The 16165-nt window shown below is 44.3% G+C and overlaps 1 protein-coding gene across 1 annotated transcript; it reads right to left on the reverse strand.

The window, feature by feature from the left end:
• Positions 1 to 11063: 11063 nt before the first annotated feature.
• LOC147093196 (putative G protein-coupled receptor 139) lies at positions 11064 to 12230 on the reverse strand. The gene has a single exon (XM_085973891.1). The coding sequence runs from the start codon at positions 12228 to 12230 to the stop codon at positions 11307 to 11309; it is 924 nt and encodes a 307-aa protein (XP_085830017.1). The 3' UTR covers positions 11064 to 11306.
• Between the last annotated feature and the right edge of the window lie 3935 nt (positions 12231 to 16165).

Raw genomic sequence — 16165 nt, forward strand, 5'->3', positions numbered from 1 at the left:
AACAAAATGGTACCTCCCGTGCTTTGCCTTCTTCCCCACTGATTAAGATGGTTCCTCCCGCGCTTTGCCTTCTTCCCTGCTGTTGCTAGTGCTGCTTTCTGCAGTTTCCGTTGCAACCTGCAGCTCCTCGCGGTTTCCTGCGCATTTAATATTTGTTTTGTTATTATTTTCCCATCATGGAACAACCCTGTGGGACTCTTGCCTCCCTCTTCTCGGGTCTGTACGCTGCCCGGCTTCGTAGCACCGGCCGCGCCCTGTGTGCTCCACCCTCTCTCTCTCTCCTCTGCCCGACAACGCTGCTTGGCCCCATTGCAAGCCACCCACTTGAGTTCACGACCGCCGCAGCCCGATTAGCTGAAGCACCGTCGACAGGAACCAGGCCCCGCTCTCGACAGCTTCTCCAGCAATCTTCAACTCCGCTGACTCAGGGGCGGATGCCCACGGTCGACACCCATTTCTACTGCTTCTTTCTTCCTTCTGGCCTCGACCTCTGCTCACTTCGCTTCAGGAATGGATCCCAGGAGGTGGTGCAGACTGTAGGTAATTTCGTATCTGCTCGTCGCCAATATTATGTCCATGTATAATTGAGACACGGACAGCAGGAGTTGATTTAAACAAGTCTTTACTGAATGGAGTCAATCGAGAAACTGAAACTACAGAGGCTTGCTAGCGCCTTTTGTACAGGTGTGGTCACTGCCGGTACTGCAGTCTGAGACCAGTTATTCCCTTAAAGGTACATACACAACAGGACGGAGTATCAATCAGGAAATGGTTGAGGCTTGTAATAAGGGAACATCTATAATTATGGGGGATTTTAACTATCATATTAATTGGACAAATCAAATTGGGCAGGGCTGCCTTGAGGATGATTTCATTGAGTGTATTAGGGATGGGTTTCTTGAGCAGTATGTAACTGAACCGACCAGGGGGCAAGCAACCTTAGATCTGGTCCTGTGTAACGAGACAGGATTAATAAAAAATGTCCGAGTAAAGGATCCCCTTGGAATGAGTGACCATAACATGGTTGAATTCCATATTCAATTAGAGGGTGAGAAGGTTGGATCTCAGACAAGCATGCTAAGCTTGAATAAAGGAGACTATGAAGGTATGAGAGCGGAATTGAGTAGAGTGGATTGGGAAAATAGATTAAAGGGTAAGACGATATATGATCAGTGGTGTACATTTAAGGAGTTATTTTACAACTTCCAAAAAAAAAATATTCCACTGAGAAGAAAAGGGTGTAAAAGAAAAGACAGCCATCCGTGGCTAATTAAAGAAATTAAGGATAGTATTCGACTAAAAACAAGGGCATATAAGGTAGCCAAACCTAGTGGGAGGATAGAGGATTGGAAAAACTTTAAAAGACAGCAAAAAATAACAAAAACATTGATTACGAAAGGGAAGATAGATTATGAAAGTAAATTAGCAAAAAATATAAAAACAGATAGTAAGAGTTTTTATAGTTATATAAAAAGAAAAAGGGTGGCTAAAGTAAATGTTGGTCCCTTAGAGGATGAGGCCGGGAAATTAATGGTGGGAAATATGGAGATGACAAAAAAACTGAATGAATATCTTATATCAGTCTTTACAGTAGAAGACACTAAGAATATCCCAACACTGGACAAACAGGGGGCTAAAGGGGGGGGGGAGGAGCTAAACACGATCAAAATCACTAAGGAAGTGGTACGCAGTAAAATAATGGGACTCAAGGCGGATAAATCACCTGGACCTGATGGCTTACATCCTAGGGTCTTGAGGGAAGTGGCGGTAGTGATTGTGGATGCATTGGTAATAATTTTCCAAAACTCCCTGGACTCAGCAAAGGTCCCGGCAGACTGGAAAACTGCTAATGTAACACACTTATTTAAAAAGGGCAGTAGACAGAAGGCTGGAAACTATAGACCGGTTAGCCTAACATCTGTGGTAGGTAAAATTTTGGAGTCCATTATTAAGGAGACAGCAACAGGACATTTGGATAATCATAATTTAATAGGACAAAGTCAGCATGGTTTTATGAAGGGGAAGTCATGTTTGACAAATTTGCTGGAGTTCTTTGAGGAAGTAACATATAGGGTGGATAAAGGTGAACCAGTGAACGTAGTGTATCTAGACTTCCAAAAGGCATTTGACAAGGTGCCACACAAAAGATTATTGCTTAAGATAAAAAATCACGGGATTGGGGGTAATATTCTGGCATGGATAGAGGATTGGCTATCTAACAAAAGGCAGAGAGTTGGGATAAATGGTTCATTCTCAGACTGGCAATCAGTAACTAATGGTGTTCCGCAAGGGTCAGTGCTGGGTCCCCAACTCTTTACAATCTATATTAACGATTTGGAGGAGGGGACCGAGTGTAACATATCAAAGTTTGCAGATGATACTAAGATGGGAGGGAAAGTAGTGAGTGAGGAGGACATAAAAAACCTGCAAGGGGACATAGACAGGCTAAGTAAGTGGGCAGAGATTTGGCAGATGCAATACAATACTGGAAAGTGTGAGGTTATGCACTTTGGCAGGAAAAATCGTAATGGCAAGAAACTGGAAAGTACTGAAACACAAAGGGATCTCGGGGTCCTGGTGCACGAAACTCAAAAGGTTAGTATGCAGGTGCAGCAAGTAATTAAGAAGGCCAATGGAATGTTGGCTTTCATTGCGAGGGGGATAGAATATAAAAATAGGGAGGTATTGCTTCAGTTGTACAAGGTATTGGTGAGACCGCACCTGGAATACTGCGTACAATTTTGGTGTCCATACTTAAGAAAGGACATACTTGCTCTCGAGTCAGTACAAAGAAGGTTCACTCAGTTAATCCTGGGGATGAGGGGATGGACATATGAGGAGAGGTTGAGTAGATTGGGACTCTACTCATTGGAGTTCAGAAGAATGAGAGGCGATCTTATTGAAACATATAAGATTGTGAAGGGGTTGGATTGGGTGGCTGCGGGGAGGATGTTCTCGATGATGAGTGAAACTAGAACTAGGGGGCATAGTCTTAGAATAAGGGGCTGCTCTTTCAAAACTGAGATGAGGAGGAACTACTTCACTCAGAGGATGGTAGGTCCATGGAATATGCTGCCCCAAAAAGCTGTAGAAGCTACATCATTACATAAATTTAAGACAGAAATAGACAGTTTCCTAGAAGTAAAGAGAATTAAGGGTTACGGGGAGCGGGCAGGAATTTGGACTTGAGTCTAGGTTCGGATCGGTCATGGCCCTGTGGGTAGCGGAGTGGGCCCAGGGGCCGGGTAGCCTGATCTTGCTCCTATTTCATGTGTCTAATTCTGTTAGATTCAGGAGATGGTTCTGTGATAGTGGATTGGCGGTTAGGATCAGATCAGCCATGATCTTATTGAATGGCGGAGCAGGCTCGAGGGGCCGATTGGCCTACTCCTGCTCCTATTTCTTATGTTCTTATGTTTAAGATGCTCCTTAAAACCTACCTCTTTGAACAAGCTTTCGGTCACCTGTCCTAATATCTCATTAGGTGACTTGGTGGTAAATTTTATCTGATAATCGCTCCTGTGAAGCACCTTGTGATGTTTTGCTACGTTAGAGGCGCTAGGTAAAGGCAAGTTGTTGTTTATCGATATGTATATCAATATGAGAGTGTTTTGAATTAAGTATCCACAGCATATAATTCAATGCTTTATATGTATACTTCAAATCAGTATTTATATAATTTAAAACATTAAGTATGAACAAAATGGTCTCGCTGTAACTCACAAGATTGGAAATATAAATCCAAGCAACATGTATATAATCAAAGGCAGCCTGTGTACAATGTAACTGGGTAATCTTATCTCTCAACATAGTGTATATCGGCAATATTTTATTTATAAGCTAACATTAGTGGAAACTATATATATATATGCGTGTGTAATTTAATGCAACATATCTATATATTGAAATGGCATGTCTAAAATTTCAGAAAACGAGTCTAACTTTAAACAGTGGATGAATAATTTTAAACCATGGATCTATTAAAACAGTTTGTGCCTATTTAAAGTAGTTTTCTTGTAATTGAAAGCTGCCACATTTACACACCATATCCATCATTTAAACCAGCATGTGCCTATCGATCGATATCATCGCATTTCAAAATACTTGTTCCAGTGTTTCTTCCTCCTTATCTGCCCAGGTTCAAGGTCGCGGGACACTGACCGGTTCAATGGGAACAGGAGAGAAAGGATGACTTTCAAATGGGGTTCAATCTTCACTCCCTCAAATAACAGGGAGATGCTGAGAATTGTTTTTTATACAGCGGGTTATTATGATCTGGAATACACTATCTGAAAGGGCTGTGGAAGTAGATTCAATAGCAACTTACAAAAGGGAATTGGATATCTATCTGGAAGCGGAGAAACTTGCAGGGCTTTGCAGAAATAGCAGGGGAGTGGGACTAATTGGAGAGCTCTTTCAGCGGGCACAGGCACGATGGGCCGAATAGCCTCGTCCTGTGCTGTATCATTCCAGGAATATTGAGTTGTAATACTCCCTGCTACCAGGAGGCGGCGCCATTGCCTAACACATCCCCTCTCCCCCTAGAGGCCTGTTGGTGAAATGCAATTGACCCTCCCCATTGAACAGTAACTCTGGTAATATCAGTGATGAATTTACATTGATCTCTCCTTTCTTTCTGCCCCCCTCACCCTCCACAGGTAGGTCGAAGCACCAGTCGCTGAAGGTAAGCATGCAGGTGCAGCAGCCGGTTAAGAAGGCAATTGTTATGTTGGCCTTCATAGCGAGAGGATTCGAGTACAGGAACAAGGATGTCTTGCTGCAGTTGTACAGGGCCTTGGTGAGACCACACCTTGAGTATTGTGTGCAGTGTTGGTCGCCTTATCTGGAGAAGGATGTTCTTGCCATGGAGGGAGTGCAGCGAAGATTCACCAGACTGATACCTGGGAAGGCAGGAATGACGTATGAGGAGAGATTGGGTCGATTGGGCTTGTACTCACTGGAGTTTAGAAGAATGAGAGGGGATCTCTTTGAAACTTATAAAATTCTGACAGGATTGGACAGACTAGATGCAGGAAGGATGTTCCCGATGGTCGGGGAGTCCAGAACCAGGGGTCACAGTCTAAGGATAAGGGGTAAGCCATTTATGACAGAAATGAGGGGGAATTTCTTCACCCAGAGAGTGATGAACCTGTGGAATTCACTACCACAGAAGGCAGTAGAAGCCAATTCATTCAATATATTCAAGAAGGAGTTGGATATATTACTTAAAGCTAAGGGGATCAAGGGATATGGGGAGAAGGTAGGGACAGGGTACTGAAATTGGATGGCCAGCCATGATCTCATTGAATGGCGGAGCAGGCTCGAGGGGCGGAATGGCCTACTCCTGCTCCTATCTTCTATGTTTCTCCCCCCAAGGATCTGATCTCCTATGTCAGCCCAGACACTCAGTATCAGCACCTTCCAGCAAGGAGCACTGCTGACCAGGAGTGATAGAAAAAGAGGGATGGAGGGAGGGAGGGAGGGAGGGAGATAGTGTGTCAGAAAGAAAGAAATCAAGAGAGTGTGAGAGACAGAGAGCGAGACAGAGTGACATAAGGGAAGAGAAACAAAGAGTTGGCATAGAGATAGAATCAGAGAGCTGAGAGAGAAGAGGGAGAGATAGTGGCAGAGACTTAGACAGAGCGACAGAGGGTGGTAAAGACAGACATTGATAGACAGGGTGAGAACAAAATAAAGACAGAGAGATAATGACAGGGGGAGATACAGAAGGAAAGAGAAGAAGGGGAGACAGAGGGAGAGAAAGATAGACAAGATAAAGGGACAGAGGGACATAGGGATAGTGAGAAAGACAGAGACAAGATGGTGGGACCGAGGGACAGAAGGATAGTGAAAGAGAAACAGAGACAAGAGGAAGGGAGAGAGGGAGAGAGACAGATACAGAGAGGAACAGAGAGAGGGCAGAGTGAGATGGGAGAGAGAGAGAGATGGGCAGAAAGACAGAAAGAAAGAGATCAAGTGAGACAAAAAGTGACAGTTAGAGAAAAACAGAGAGACAGAGAAGGAATGCGAGTGAGAGGAAAATATAGAGAGATGGGAGAGACAGAAAGGGGGAGAGAAAGACAGAGAGAGAAAGTGAGACTGAGGGAAAGAACAGAGAGTAAAGCAGAGGGACAGAGAATGAGAGTGTGAGGGAAATATAAAGAGAGAGAAAGACAGAATGCGATATAGAGAGACAGTGAGAGAAAAGAGAGAGAAGGGGAGTGAGACAGAGAGAACAGAGAGAGAGAGAAACAGAGCGAGAGGAACAGGGAGAATCACACAGCAGAGAGAAATGCAGGGAGGGATACAGAAAGAAAGACAGGAGAAAGCGAGAGACTGACGGGGTGAAAAATAGACATAGATAGAAACACAGCAAGAGAGACAGACAGAGACAAGAGGGAGAGAAGAATAGGCAAGATGGAAGGACAGCGGGATAGCGACAGAGAGAGACGAAGATTAGGGGGAGACAGAAAGCGAAACACAGGCAAAAAGACAGAGATAGAGGACAGAGAAAGAAAGAGTGGGTGAGAGAGATGGGGCAGAGTGACAGAAATGGAGACACAGAGAGAGGGGACAGGAAGAGAGAAAGTGAGACAGTGAGAGATAAAAAGAGTGGTGAGAATGTGGAACTCGCTACTACAGGGAGTGGTTGAAGCGAATAGTATCGGTGTATTTAAGCGCAGGGTAGATAAGTCCAGGAGGGAGAAGGGAATAGAAGGTAATGTTGATAGAGTTAGATGAGGAAAAGCGGGAGGCTCGAGTGCAGCATAAATGACAGCACGACTGGTTGGGTCGAATGGCCTGTTTCTGTGCTGTATATCCTATGTAGAGAAAGGGGGCAGAGAGAGAGAGAGAAAGTGAGAGCGTGAGAGAGCAAAAGAGAGAGAAAGAGGGCTGTAGAGATGTGTGTCGTTGGCCAGTCCCAGTAATAAATAGCACTCTTGGATGAAATGTACATTATAATGCTGCATTACTTGTGGCCATTTTCCAGTGAAAATCCTCAAACCTATCGGCATCTTGGCTTTCCTCAGGAGTGAGCGCACTGTTGTGGAGTATTTTAAACCAGCACTCGACACAAGTGTATTAGATCATTATTCAAATGGTCTTTAATACACCGGTGGGGAGACAATCTTTAACTGGCGCACCAGTAAGGACTTCTCCGAAATTACACAGTAAGCGTTACATATTTATACGTTCAAAAGTCGTGGTATCCTCGTGCATATTCCGTTACACTGTTTTAATTGGCTTAAGGCCCGCGTGCACAGTTGCTGTCTGGCTAATTCCCTATCTCGCGTCACACAATCTTTCGCCTATATTTTATTGTCACATGATCTTTATGATCTCACCTGTTGATAACCTTTAGTAAAACCACATGACTGCATTTCTGTCTTGCTGTGCCCCGTGTGGTTTTACTTCCATAGTTTGTGGTTGGTGCTTCGGAGCTAACTTCATCTGATCTTGCAAAAGCATCGAAACCTTGTGGTCAATATATCTGATCTCTGCCGGTCACTGTCTCAACTGTGTCTAGTGTGCAAGCTGCATTGTTAACCCCTTAATTCATGAAGGGCGCCGCTGCTTCACTTCACTAGTCTCTAATGCGGGACCTTTATCGAAAGCCTTCTGAAAGTCCAAATACACCACATCCACTGGTTCTCCCTTATCTATTCTACCAGTTACATCCCTGCCCCTGGACACAGGTCCCGCCCCCTGGACACTTGTCCCACCCCTGGACACAGGCCCTGCCCCCTGGACACCGGTCCCGCCCCACTGGACCCAGGCCCTGCCCCCCTGGACCCAGGACCCCACTGGCCCCGCCCCTGGACACAGGTCCCGCCCCTTGGACACTGGCCCCACCCCTGGACACTGGCCCCACCCCCTGGACACTGGCCATAGAAACATAGAAGGTAGGAGCAGGAGTAGGCCATTCGTGCCCTCGAGCCTGCTCCGCCATTTAATGAGATCCTGGCTGATCATCCAAATTCAGTACCCTGTCCCTGCCTTCGCTCCATATCCCTTTAACCTTAAGAAATATATCTAACTCCTTCTTGAATATATTTAATGAATTGGCCTCAACTGTCTTCTGTGGTAGAGAATTCCACAGGTTCGCCACTCTCTGGGCGAAGAAATTCCTCCTCATCTCTGTCCTAAATGGCTTATCCCTTATCCTTAGACTGTGACCCCTGGTTCTGGACTCCCCGACCATCAGGAACATCCTTCCTGCATCTAGTCTGTCTAGTCCTGTTAGAATTTAGTAAGTTTCAATGCGATCCCCTCTCATTCTTGTAAACTCCAGCGAATATAAGCCCAATCGACCCAATCTCTCCTCATACGTCATTCCTGCCATCCCAGGTATCAATCTGGTGAATCTTCGCTGCACTCCCTCCATGGCAAGAACATCCTTCCTCAGATAAGGCGACCAAAACTGCACACAATACTCAAGGTGTGGTCTCGCCAAGGCACTGTACAACTGCAGCAAGACATCCTTGCTCCTGAACTCGAATACTCTCGCTACGAAGGCCAACATACCATTTGCCTTCTTAACAGCTTGCTGCACCTACATGCTTACCTTCAGCGACTGGTGCATAAGGACACCCAGGTCTCGTTGCACTTCCCCTTCTCCCAATCTATTGCCGTTCAGATAATAATCTGCCTTCCTGTTTTTGCCACCAAAGTGGATAACCTCGCATTTATCCACATTATACTGCATCTGCCATGCATCTGCCCAATCACCCAACCTGTTCAAATCATACTGGAGTTTCTCAGCATCCTCCTCACAGCACACATGCCCACCCAGCTTTGTGTCATCTGCAAACTTGGAGATATTACATCTAGTTCCCTCGTCTAGATCATTTAAATTGTGAATAACTGGTGTCCTAGCACCGATCCCTGCGGTACCCCACTAGTCACTGCCTGCCACTCAGAGAAAGACCCGTTTAGTCCAACTCTTTGCTTCCTGTCTGCCAACCAGTTCTCTATCCAAGTCAGTACCTTACTACCAAACCTATGGGCTTTAACTTTACACGCTAATCTCTTATGCGGGACCTTATCAAAAGCCTTCTAAAAGTCCAAATACACCACGTCCCTTATCTATTTTATCAGTTACATCCTCAAAAAATTCCAGTAGATTAGTCAAGCACGATTTACCTTTTGTAAATCCATGTTGACTTTGTCCGATCCTGTCACTGTTTTCCAAGTGCTCTGCTGTTACATCTTTTATAATGGACTCTAGCATTTTCCCCACTACCGATGTCAGGCTTACCAGTCTGTAATTCCCCGTTTTCTCTCTACCACCTTTTTTAAATAGTGGGGTTACATTAGCTACCCTCCAATCCATGGGAACTGTTCCAGAGTCTATAGAATTTTGGAAGATGACCAGCAATGCATCTACTATTTCTAGGGCCACTTCCTTAAGTAACCAAGGTGTAGATTATCAGGCCCTGGGGATTTATCGGCCTTCAATCCCATCAATGTCCCTAATACCATTTCCCTACAAATACTGATTTCATTCATTTCCTCCCTCTCATTAGATCCTATGTTCCCGAAATCTCTGGAAGTATATTTGTGTCCTCCTTTGTGAAGACAGAAACAAAGTATGTGTTAAATTTGTCAGCCATGTCCTTGTTCCCCATTATAAATTCCCCTTATTCTGACTGCAAGAGACCTACGCTTGACTTCGCCAATCTTTTTCTCTTCACATATCGATAGATGCTTTTACAGTCAGTTTTACAATTCAGCGGGGGGAGGCGGAATTCAGCGGGGGGGGGACTCACTACTGGAAACACCACTGTTCATGGACACCGGGACAGGGGACTCACTACTGGAAACACCACTGTTCATAGACACCGGGACAGGGGACTCACTATTGGAAGCATCCTTGTTCATAGACACAAGTGCAGGGGAACTCGATGCTGGAAGCAACAACAATAACAGCAACTTTTATTTACATAGCACCTTTAAAGTAGTAAATCGTCACAAGGCACTGCGCAGGTGCATAAAAAGACAAAAAACGACACAGAGATGCATAAGGAGAAATTCGGGCAGGTGAATAAACGCTTGGCCATAGAGGTAGGTTTTAAGGAGTGTCTTAATGGAGGAAAGAGAGGTAGAGAGGCGGAGAGGGTTAGGGAGGGAATTCCAGAGCTTAGGGCCGAGGCAACAGAAGGCACGGCCACCAATGGTTGAATGATTATAATCAGCGATGCTCAAGAGGGCAGAATTAGAGGAGCGCAGATAACTCGGGCGTTGTGGGGCTGGAGGAGTTTACAGAGATAGGAAGAGGCGATGCCATGGTGGGATTTGAATATTATGGTGGGAATTTTGAAATCAAGGCTTTAAGCCAGAGCCAATGTAGGTCAACGAGCACAGGGGTGATTTGTGAACGGGACTTGGTGCGAGTAAGGATACAGGCAGCTGAATTTTGGATAACCTCAAGTATATGTAGTGTGGAATGTGGGAGGCCAGCTAGGTGTGTGATGGAATAGTGAAGTCTAGAGGTAAAAAAGGCATGGATGAGAGTTTCAGCAGTGGATGAGCTGAGGCAAATGTGGAGACGGGCGATGTTACTGAGGTGGAAATAGGCAGTCTTCATTATGCTGCGGATACTCGGAAGCTCATTCCAGGGTCAAATATGACTCCAAGGTTGTGGACAGTGCGGGTCAGCCTCAGACAGATGTTAGGGAGAGGGATGGAGTCAATGGCTGGGAACGGAGTTCACCACTGTTCTTCGGCACAAGTCCAGGAGTCTCACTATAGGAAACAACATTGCTTTAGTTCCAATAAATCCCACAGTCCCGTGGGTGATGGAGGAGCTGTGCACGAGCTAGAGAAAATAAAAGTCCAAAGGCAACACAGGCTGATTGTTTTAATGATCTGTTTATTGTTCTCCAGGCAATCCACACACATAAGCCACCACAGTTATTGTTCATGTCCTTATATTATTTAAATATTAATTACAGACGGGCTTATTCTCCTTTCACACTCAACTGGTGTAACCCACGTGTTCTGACGCTCATCCAGCAATCAACATCCCATTCTCACATCAGCCTAAACCTCAATGCTGGGTCTTGTATTTCTTTGTGTCCAGAGTTTGATTTAATCCAATTAAACACCTATCGCTTTTATAACCTTACCATCCACATAATGCTAGCTCTTCTACCTTGCTCACTGACTCTTACATGGGAACACGCGGGCCTTGTCAGATAGAGGCCAGCGTTATATCTGGAGAAGCCTGGGGCAGAGATGGAGCCTGTTGGGGTTCCGGTAAAAGATGCAAGAACACAGGATGGGATATGAGATGCAATGCAGGTCTAATGCTGGGAATTCCTCCGAACTTTTCGTTGCTTAACTAATTTAAATATTATTCTCAGTGGATATTTCATCCCAATCTTCAGCTCCTCTCTGAATTTAGTCTGTGTTACTGCATAAATACACGTGTTTGTGCAGCAGCTCAATAGCAGGAGCATAAAGCTGGTCCAATCTGCGATAAGCATCGGGTCATTGAAACCTGTTGAATAATAACGGTTTGTAATTCGCATTAATAAGAAATATATCACGTACGTCATCCAGAGCAGCAGGAAGTTGCCGGATATGGTGAAGAGTAAGATAATGGATTTCCTTCGGTTCTCCATCTCCGGATCATTGTGATTCGCATCATTCTTGCTGCTCCTCAGCCTCCTGCGGACTCTACTGGCCGCCAAAATGTGTCCTACGGTCAGAGCATTGAGCAGCAGCATCAGGAATATTGGGAGCAGTGGGGTGAAACAGCGCTGAATCCAGCTAAATGCTACCCACGCAGTTACAGTGTAAAACTCTAGTTTTGTATTACAGCCCCAGGGTACGTTGTCGATTGTATACCGGGGTTCAACTGCAAAGTACCAGGGAATGTTTTTCAAACAGAACAGCAGACACACGGTTCCTATAACCACGGCTGCAGTTTTCTCGGTGCAATATTTAGTCCTCAGCTTCTGGCAACAAATGGTAATAAAACGATCAAAAGTAAAAGCGACTGTTAACCAGACAGAAATATCTGTGACTACATGAACCAGGATAATGTGGAAAGAACACACAGGTGTGAGGAACAGGAAGTTAGTCGGGAAATAATAATCATTAATCCGAAGCAATATCACGTCAGTGATAATGACCAGTAGATCCGCCGCCGCCATGGCCACCAGGTAGCGGGTGATACACCTGGAGAGACCGCACTTTCCCCGGGACAGGATCACAATCGTCATCACGTTCGCTGTAAATGGGAAACAGACAGAAACAGGGAATCAGCCTTCAGATTACAGCAAGGGAGCCAGTTTCACAGGAGTTGGTGTGAAATGTACTTTACTGCAGGATCTGGGAATGGGAACTGAACTCGTTACCGCTGCTAGGATTGGGCAGTTGATAACAATTTTAACATAAAATTGCAATGTTCAGTATAAGAGAGTCTGGAGTAAATAAGTGAAAATAAACGCCTCCAGCAAAGATTAAAACATGAACAAAAGGGTTTCTCTGGGAATTTCCTCAGAGCTGCTCCTCTTCCACCATCACAGCTTCATCAGAAGTGCAAGGAATCCCGACGAGTTCTGAGTAAATTACCGGACGTTAAATTGTACGAGCAAATGGACAGCCAGATAATGAGTTATAATTAATAGCAACAAGTAGCAGTTCATTGACGGAAGAACGAATGAAAACAAAATGAAAGAAAAGTGATTGAAAATAAGTACTGAATGGTCAGTTATAAATTGGGAGATAAATGATGGGTGAGGAGCAGTGAGAATGATGCCGGCCCGAAATGTGGTAAATGCTAAACGGGGAGCACCGATGGTGAGATCATTGGGGGGTTCGGATCCGTGGGCAGGAGAGGGGAGCAGATACCACGCGGGGGTCAGAACATCCTCGTATTTGTCAGGTTGGATTCTCAGACTGGGGGGCATGACTAAAAACTGTTGAAAAGACAAATGTCAAACACCATGTTACAAAGCGACTTGTTTTGGGTCAACTCGACCAGTTTCTGTTTACAAACCACCAGATGGACATTTCAACAAAAGCAAAATACTGCGGATGCTGGAAATCTGAAATTAAAACAGAAAATGCTGGAAATACTCAGCAGGTCAGGCAGCATCTGCAGAGAGAGAAACACATTTAACGTCTCAGGTCGATGACCCTTCGTTAGAACAGGAAAAAGTCAGATGGACAGTTCACCTGATCAACCGACTTCCCCTCGCTGGAAACCCCAGGTCCTGACATCGGTGCCTTGAACAGTTCAACATCATGTGGGCAAACTCCAACAATCACCGCAAGGGGGAGTAGGTCAGATGTGAGCAGCAACAAACAAGCTGACCTTGTTCTGTGATCCAGGAATAATTGAACCTTCCAAAGTACATGATGTAAGACGGAGCACACTCCCGACCTCGCTTTTGTCATCTCTGATAATGGATGAAACTTCAGAGGGAGGTAATGGCGGCGATCCCGATTTGCAGCAAAGACCAGTGCAAGTGACAATAGCTGCTGCTGTCCAACCCATGACAACAAAGTACCTGCCGAGATTCAGCTTCAGAAAGTTTGAGTGGGAAGGTCGTACCTCTGAATTGGACGAATCCATCTGTAAAATTAATCCGACACACGAGCAATATTGAGAATCTGTCACCCTGGTCTGTAAGATTTTCCAAAATTACATCCTAGCAGACATGGGAAATATATAAAACTGAACATTCGGAATAAACAATCAACAATATCAGAGTTTCACTCAGGATAATGTGTCGAATGGCAGGTTGTCAGCTTGACATGGAAAGAAGTGTCATGGGTTAATTGGTACAGAATAAGAGAGAGAAAGAGTGTGTGGGAGAGAGAGAGAATGAGGGACGGATAGAACGAGATAGGGAGAGACTGAAAGAGAGAGTCAGTGAAAGGGAGAGGGGAGAGAGAGGGAGAAAGAAAAATTGAGATTGAGAGACAGAGACAGAGAGAGAGAAAAACGAGAACTATATATATCAGAGACAACTCTGTGCAGAAGGAACAGCCTTTGCAAGATAAGGTAGGTGAAGTAGAAATAATTCACTGTCTTCCTGCAGAACCGACTTTAGCCAAGAGACACTTAGGTGGAAATGATATGACATGATTTTAGGCGTGTATAATTTTTAAATAGTTAAGCAGCTGGCGGGATCTCCATGGATACAGAAATATATTGTAAAGGTACTCCCCCCGAATCAGAGATAAGAGATGTGAGGTGCTGTCCAGTGACACTGAGCAGGTTGAGGTGGACCTTCTGCTTGAACAGCTGCAGTCCATGTGGTGAAGTTGCTCCCACAGGGCTGTTAGGGCGGCACTTCTAAGGTTTGGACACAATTACTATGCACTAAATGTGACGGGATAATTTTTTCCCAATGTTACCAATACTTTGTAATGAGTCATACCATTTCAGTAATTTATTTATCTAAAATATGCAGCATTATACAAAATTGCTAAAATTATTCACCACATTTATCATGCACTAACCATTAATTGATTCAACAATTGGATCAGTGTTTCAATGGTTTATTAATTATAGTCCCGCCTTACTTAGAGTCACACTTTAAACAGTGGTGACACTTAAATAACAAATGATTTGGTTACACAATGATTGCCCTCAATTACACTTGTTTCTATTTCCAAGTGCAATGACGGAATATGAAGAAAAGAATATCCACCACTCTGAGAATCCAAACACCAATGTTGTCAATTAAAAATAAAAATATCTTTACTGCTGTGCCGTAATGTTTCTATTTCCCCAGCTCTCCGTTCCTTCAGTCTCCGGGCTCACTCTCCGTGCAATGTCCCGAATATAACCATTAAAGCACAGAACATTATCATATCAATAAGCATATCGCAAAAGGAAGAGGGAGGACAGTTAGGGCGTGATATTCCCAGAATTTCTGAAACTGACCCGTAATCTGTAGAATAATCACCTCCGGACAAACACAGCAACTGAGCAGACCCGCAAGGAGAGCAGTAATACAAAGAGACACGGACTTATACAATCAATAACCGGTAACAATGGCTCACCGGGAACTCCACGGGCGACAAGGATAACTTCAGAAATCACTTATACCAGTTACACTGGAAATGGACACGCGATTAATGGAACTCCCATTGCAGAAATGCTGATGACTTGGGAGCTTGATGCACAGTTACACAGGGACACAGGAGGAGGTTATTCAGCCCCACAAGCCTTTTCCAACATCACATTAGACCCTGGCTGATCTGCACCTTAACTCCATTTACCTGTCTTGGTTCCATATCCCTTGATACTCATACCATAAAAAGTTATATCCATCACAGTCTTAAAATTTCAATTGACCGAGCATTGACGGGCTTTTGGGAAAACGAGTTCCAGAAAACACTGCCCTTTGTGTGAGAAAGTGTTTCCTGATTTACCTCCTAAATGGCATAACTCTCATTTTAAGATCATGTCCCCTCGTTCTCCAATCTCCACCAAGGAAACAGTTTCTCTGCATGTACATTATCGAATCTCTTTATCATTTTAAATAACTCGAATATAACACCCCTCAACATTCTAAACACAAGGAATACAAACTAAGTTTATGCAATCTGTCCTCATAATTTAACCCTTTTAGCCCCAGTGTAATTCTGGTGAACCTGCGCTGAACTCCCTCCAAGACTAATACATGTTTCCGGCGATGCGGTGCCCAAAACTGAACTCGTGCTCCAGATGGGGTCTGACCAAGGTTCGATTTAACTGAAGCATCACTTGCTCACTTTCGATTTTAAACACCCTTGTGAAAAAAACAAAATCCCATCAACATTTATCCCTACTTTTTGTCTCCTTCCTCGCAAGAAACTACCAACCCGTCTCACAAGGTTACCTCCAATACTGTGCAATCTCACCTTTGTTAATAATTTCTGTGTGAAACCTTATCTGAAGCAGGGAAATAACTGACACTGTATTTCAACTTGAGAATATGGGGACCAACATTCCATTGCATCGTGTGCTGACGGTATTTACAGTTAAAATTACACCCGCTGACAGGACATTGAATGAAGATAACAATTGGAGCTTTTGCTGGACATTATAAGTGCATTATGATCTCAATGAATATATCACTCAAGGAAGATGGCGGACAGGGAGGATGTGATATTCAATTAAATTCTGACATTGATTTGGAAAAAGCAAAACAAATTC

The sequence above is a fragment of the Somniosus microcephalus genome, unplaced genomic scaffold, assembly GCF_052327205.1.
Source record: "Somniosus microcephalus isolate GS21.2 unplaced genomic scaffold, FLI_Smic_1.0 unresolved_chr1, whole genome shotgun sequence".
NCBI lineage: Eukaryota > Metazoa > Chordata > Chondrichthyes > Squaliformes > Somniosidae > Somniosus > Somniosus microcephalus.